Source organism: Lolium rigidum, chromosome 2 (genome assembly GCF_022539505.1).
Source record: "Lolium rigidum isolate FL_2022 chromosome 2, APGP_CSIRO_Lrig_0.1, whole genome shotgun sequence".
NCBI classification, from domain to species: Eukaryota; Viridiplantae; Streptophyta; class Magnoliopsida; order Poales; family Poaceae; genus Lolium; species Lolium rigidum.
In genome coordinates, this window is record NC_061509.1 from 167,453,777 (window position 1) to 167,460,416 (window position 6,640).

The 6,640-nt window shown below is 45.2% G+C and overlaps 1 protein-coding gene across 1 annotated transcript in view; it reads right to left on the minus strand.

Moving 5' to 3' along the window:
- The window catches only part of LOC124690287 (phosphoenolpyruvate carboxylase kinase 1-like), a 37,316-nt gene extending 36,104 nt beyond the window's left edge, over window positions 1–1,212 (minus strand). The window contains exon 1 of the mRNA XM_047223689.1: window positions 380–1,212. Within this exon, the coding sequence (XP_047079645.1) occupies window positions 380–1,196 (817 nt within the window). The 5' untranslated portion in view covers window positions 1,197–1,212. The remainder of the gene's footprint in view (window positions 1–379) is intronic.
- Between the last annotated feature and the right edge of the window lie 5,428 nt (window positions 1,213–6,640).

Consider the following 6,640-nt stretch of genomic DNA (forward strand, 5'->3'; position numbering starts at 1 on the left):
CTCTACTAAGATTACTCGATCTACCGCCGTAGCGCGATACTGCAACCGTATCTGCGCGGCGTTGTATTTTACAAAAACTGTATTGACAGGGTCGGCCGGTCCGCCGGTGTGTCTCGCCGCCGATATCTCTACTTCTCCACGGAGCCCAAGGTCTTGGACGTCTAGTTCGCCTCTGCTTTGGATCTCGGGTCGACTCGATCGCCGCCGTTCAGGTTGGCTGCTCCATGGCTCGGGATCCTCCGCCGCTCACGATCCACGGATGGCCTGCATTAAACGAAATGTTAACTCCTGGATCAAAACCCAAAACCAGATAGAAACTCCCAGAGCAGACTTGATGCGCCGCCGGTTCAAATAGGCAGGGATTCGCATGTATGCTTACGTAGAACTTGCTCGGCGGAGAAGCGCCTCCACTCGTCGCGGCACATCATGCGCCTCATGAGGTCCTTGGCGGCCGGGGACACGCCGGAGAACAGCCTGGGAGGGAACCTGACGCTGCCCCGCATCACCGCCGACAGCACGTCCTTGGCCGTCTCGCCGCCGAACGGGAGCGCGCCGCCGGAGAGCAGCACGTACATCACCACCCCGGCGCTCCACACGTCCGCCTTCTCGCCGTAGTCCTCGCCCGACACCACCTCGGGGGCCACGTAGTGCGGCGTGCCCACCAGACCCTCCGCGCGGCGGCCGCCCCCGATCCACGCCGCCGACCCGAAGTCCGCGAGCCGCGCGCGTGGGGACACGTCCTCACCATCCTCCTCGACATCATCGAGGACGATGTTGTCGGGCTTGACGTCGCGGTGGGCGACCCCGCGCCGGTGGCAGAGGGCGAGCGCCTGGGCCACCTGCGCGACGATGTCGGCGGCGACGGGCTCCGGCACGGGCGCGCCGCGGCGGCGGCGGACCCAGTCGAGCAGGTCCGGGCCGGAGCAGAGGTCCATGACCGTGTGGGTCCAGGCGTCGTCCTCGTAGACCGCGTGCGTCTGCACGGCGCCCGGGTTGCCCGCGCCGGCGAGCTGGGCCAGCTTCGGCTCCAGCTCCGCCAGCTCCCGGTCGAGGTCGTCGGCCAGGCCGGAGCGGTCCACGGACTTGACGGCGAAGGGCTCGCCGGTGGAGCGCGAGACGCAGCGGCGGACGACGCCGAACCGACCGCGGCCGAGCTCCTGCCCAATCTCGTAGTCCCTGTTTAGGTCTGCACTCATACTTCAGTGATTTTTCCCTGTGAGTTTCTGGTAAGCCGGAACCGATGGGAGGGGGCGGTCTATTTATCGACGCGGCACGGCCTACGGGCTACCGGAATATTCGCATCCTGCCCGTCCGATCCGCGGCGGACAGAGCTTCAGTAACTTCATGATTTCAAGTCTCACCGTGACTTGGTGGTAGCATCCACCATTTATCTTAGATCCAACACTCCAGATTGTCTCTCACTTCGAGAGGAAATTGCACATAACACCATATGTTAGGGCATGTTTTGCACAGAACCACAACCATATCTTGTTTTTGCACAGAACACCATATTTTGTTCTAATTGTTGCACAAAACACTAAATAGGGATATTAGCTCTTTTGACACACATTTAGGCCGATGGGTTGGTTATGTGCTGCCCGCGGACGGCAACGTGTATGCGCGCATCCTCTCGGAAAATCCTCGAGCCCGCCCATTAGTGGCCGAGGGAGGTGACGAGACGTGGGCCCACGCGCACGTACAAACGTCGGCTGGTCTTAATAAATGAATCAAATCACTTGTCATTCCCACGCACACGCGCTAGCTGATCTTAATAACCAGGCGTGGGTGCCGGTGTCGGCCATCCTGTTGCGCAGCTCTGGGTGCCGCCCGAAGATCCTCCGCAGCCAAGCCCACCTCCCGCTGGATCTACAGCGGGAACCGGTGTACACCTTCGACTCCCCGACGTGGAGCCGTTGGTTTGAAGCCCAGCACGACACTCGGCGGTAGATGATCGAGGCGCACCTCGAGGGCCTCGACGATGATGATGTCAGCAACGAGGCCTATGAGGCGTACCAACCGCTGCCACCTCTTCCCGTGAAGGAAGAGGAGTACGTGCCAACGAAAGACGAGTGTTCAGGGTACACCTTTCCTACGATGCACCACGAACTCCACGAGGAGCGCGCCCGATGGATTGGCCTCGAGGCGTCGCAGCAGGCATTGCCACCACCATCGTCGCCTACGCCGGAGAACCTACCTTCCCCCTTGACCATTTTGCCCCTGGACCAGGGGCGGGCCCTAGTATTGAGAATGAAAAACTGGATTCATTCCAGAGGAGGGAGGCGACGACGATGGTCGGAGACCGAGATGGTGGTGGCAGGGTCGAACAGTAGGAAGAGTTATGCGGCAGGTCCTAGTCGGGGTCCATGCCGGAGTCCACGTATGTATTGTCAGTGGGCTTATGGGACTAATTATGTATCAAACGAGGTAACGACCCTACTTAGTGTTTTGTGCAACAGTTACAACAAAATATGGTGTTCTGTGCAAAAACAAGTCATGGTTGTGGTTCCTTGCAAAACATGCCCCAACATATGGTGTTATGTGCAATTTCCTCTCACTTCGAACTAAAAAACTAAAAGTATTCAAAAAAAATTGAAAATTTTGGAGTAAATTGCAAATGCCTTGTTTTGAAACCTGGGAAAATTTCATCCCATTCGGATAACTAACTTGTGATTAAATATATTTTTACGTTTTCGAGCACCAGTGTAAACTAAATACCTATTTTAATCACAAACCTTTGAGTCAAATGAAATGAAACTTCACCAGAATACAAATCAAAACATGCAGGATTTACTAGAATTTTTTCAAAATTTTCCAAGCATTTTTACATATTTAGTTTAAATTTTAAGTTAATCAGGTACGTTGGATGAGAGATGGATGGTGGATGTTGTCACCAAGTCACGGTGAGACTTGAAAGCATCAAGTCACCGAAGCTCTATCCATCCGCGGCACCGCATTTGCTCTTGTTCCCGTTTTTGCCCTCGAGGTCATGCCTGTCGTGTGGACAAGAAACCAGGTTAGGTTCGTCATAGTAGTATCATAATTTTTTTTGGCGCATATATTTTGTTTGCCAATAAAAGAGATAATCAAGTACACAGTATATTATTAGTTCCAAGAAAAGAAAAAGGAAACTAAATATGTATACAAGCATACTAATGACAGAATATCACGAGTCCAGCTGTGAATACGTCAAACAAGCAGAAATCCTTACAAACACTATAAAAAGCCTAATAAAGAAAGTATTATACCGATACAAAATATGCACTTATACCAGCCAAGCTGTCACCTTGACCGTCGCTGAATGGGAGCCACTCTGACTTAACTACGAGGTTATCAAGTGTAGAATAGTCTGGATGCTTCTACAGGTATTTCTGGGTAGCCACTGGCTAGTGGGGCCAATGAATCAATGATGCGTCCCTAATAACAAATACTCCGCTGGAGTACATACATAATGCAAGCAACTAACGTTTGAAACTATATGTGTTGTCCAGATTCAAAAATGTTCGGTTGACGAAAACAGTAAGCCCCATGACCTCATCAGCATATATTTTACATTCATCGAGAAAAAATGCGGAAGAAAAATCGTGAGAGTAGGTCGTACGAACCCTATAATTTAAGAACAATTTCGTAATTAAATGTTATATAAGAGATATTCCTTTAGCCACTTGATCTTATCAAATGTTAAGCTACAAATGGAATCTGATTAGGTTAGCCGAATGACATTGTTGTTGTCTGCTAACAGAAACAATACTGTATCTTATCACAACTTGCATCTGCTTATCTGCTGTGCGCCCACGTTAGGTGGACAGCTCGACGCAGACGGCTTTAATTCGGTAGGGCCTCCCTCCCACTGGGACTGGGCGGAGCATTAAATGGCGATAAGCAGATACGCCAATGCGTGGGCCAGCTGTAACGTCGCTTTGAAGTAACGGCTTTTCGCGAGGGCCTGCGGCCGTTCCAGCGGGGACCCTTTCCGGACGCCCAAAGTACGGCCCAGCGCTACCGAGAACCCTCCCTGGCGATCGACCGCCCCGCGCGGTTGGTTTCTTGGCGCGGAGCGCTCGCGGGAGCGACGCAATTCCCTTTCCGTTTTTGTCGTTTTCCGTAAATCTCGCGCGCATTTAATTCGTCGCGTCCTATTAACTCCGCGCATTTAATTATTTCCATAAATATCGCGCATTTGATTCGCACTAATTTAACGCATTTAATTCTTTCCACAAAACCCACGACCCACACATTTAATTCGCATCAATCTCGTGCCTTTAATTTTCTGCCATGCACGATTAGATATATTTCCTTTTTTCTTATCCTAGCGTGATTTTAGTTACTTTTTTTTGGAAACTTCCATTTTTACAATTCCCTTTTTTTTTGTTACTATGTAAGCTGATTCATGTTTCTTTTAACCAACTATTAAAATTCCCTTTTTCGGGCTTGTGGTTTTTTAGGGGGGAAATAACGGGTGGGAGATTCACTTGCAACTCAAATAAACTACCACTTGCTACTCAAATTAAGTACCATTTTAAGTTGTAAGGTAAACAAAATTTGCTAAAATATTCTAAATTTAAAATAAACTTTTAGGGTTGCTAGGCATTTATATTTACCTTTGAAACATAACGGGCACCGGGTTGATAACTTGTAAACAAAAAAAAGAGTCGCTAAAATATTCTAAATAAAATTAATTTTTTAGGGTTGATAGTTATTTATTTTTACTATTGATAAATAACGGGTCACCGGTTGATAGCTTGCAAACTAAAAAAGAGTCACAAAAATATTCTAAATGAAATATTTTTTTAGGTTTGGTAGTTATTCATATTTACCGGTGATAAATAACGGGGCACCAGGTTGATAGCTTGTAAATTAAAAATGATCACTAAATATTCTAAATAAAATACTTTTTAGGGTTGATAGTTATTTATTTTTACCATTGATAAATAACGGGTCATCGGGTTGATAGTTTGCAAACTAAAAAAGAGTCACTAAAATATTCTAAATGCAATATTTTTTAGAGTTGGTAGTTATTCATATTTACCGGTGATAAATAACGGACACCGGGTTGATAACTTGTAAATTAAAAATAATCTCTAAATATTCTAAATAAAATACTTTTTAGGGTTCATAATTATTCACATTTACCATTGATAAATAACGAGAAATAGGGTTGATAATTTGTAAGATAAATAGTCGCTAAAATATTCTAAATGAAATTAGTTTTTTGGGATGATAACTTTTCCCATTTACTGTTGATAAATAACGAGAAATGGGGTTGATAATTTGTAAGATAAATAGTCGCTAAAATATTCTAAATGAAATTAGTTTTTTGGGATGATAACTTTTCCCATTTACTCGTTGATAAATAACGAGAAAAGAGGTTGATAAATTGTAAGATAAATAGTTGCTATAATATTCTAAATAAAATTAGTTTTTTGGGATGATAACTTTTCACATTTACCGTTGATAAATAACGAGAAAATGGGTTGATAAATTGTAAGATAAATAGTCGCTAAAATACTCTAAATGAACTTAGTTTTTTGGGACGATAACTTTTCACATGTACCGTTCATAAATAATGGCAGAGGGGGTTGATAAATTATGAGCTAAAGATATTCCCAAAATATTATATATGAAATTAGTTTTTCGGGTCGATAACTTTTTCACTTTTACCGTTGATAAATAAGGGGACGATGGTTGATAAATTGTAAGCTAAAAAAGTCACTAAAATATTTTCTAAGTGAAATTAGGTGTTCATGTCGATAACTTTTCACATTTACTTTTGACAAATAACGGGACAAATGGTTGATAAATTATAAGCTAAAAAATCGCTAAAATATTCTAAGTGAAATTAGTTTTACGTGTCGACAACTTTTCACATTTACCATTGATAAATAACGGGACGAGGGATTGATAAATTGTATGCTAAAAAAGTTGATAAAATATTCTAAATGAAATTAGCTTTTCAGGTCGATAAGTTTTCACATTTATCATTGATAAATAATGATTAGAACGGTTGATAATTTGTGAGTTAAATCAGAGTTATTTTTGAAAACTAAAATGTTTTCAGATCCATAATTAGGTGAGATTGTGGCTGACACCAACAATTTTCGTTCTCGCACGCATCATACTGCATTTTTAATCGTGAATTGTGTAAAATTAATTGATCAAGAATCATAATTTGAAAACCGACGCAAGTGATCAAAACGGTGGGCCTCACAATCACTATTTAATTCGTTTTTTTCCAGTTTTTCTACTTTAAAACGCGTTTACCATTTTTGGTTGTTTACCGGTTTAGTTATACTACAAAAGCATGTTCGCATGATTTGTATCACGAGCCAACGGTAGACCAGTTGGTCTGCGCGCGGGTGTGAAGCACTCAAGCTGCAGGTCGCGGGATCGAATCCCGCCTCCGCGTTTATTTTTCGAGCGCTGGCTTTTGGCCGAAAATGGAATAGAACAATGTCGGAAATCGAGCGCTGGTTTCAAAGAGCTCCGCGTTTATTTTTCGAGCGCTGGCTTTTGGCCGAAAATGGAATAGAACAATGTCGGAAATCGAGCGCTGGTTTCAAAGAGAGCGCTCGAGCGCTAGGTAGGGTCGCCCCAGCGCTACCACCAATCGTGGCGTCCCACATTGGCTCCGTGACGCGGCTTG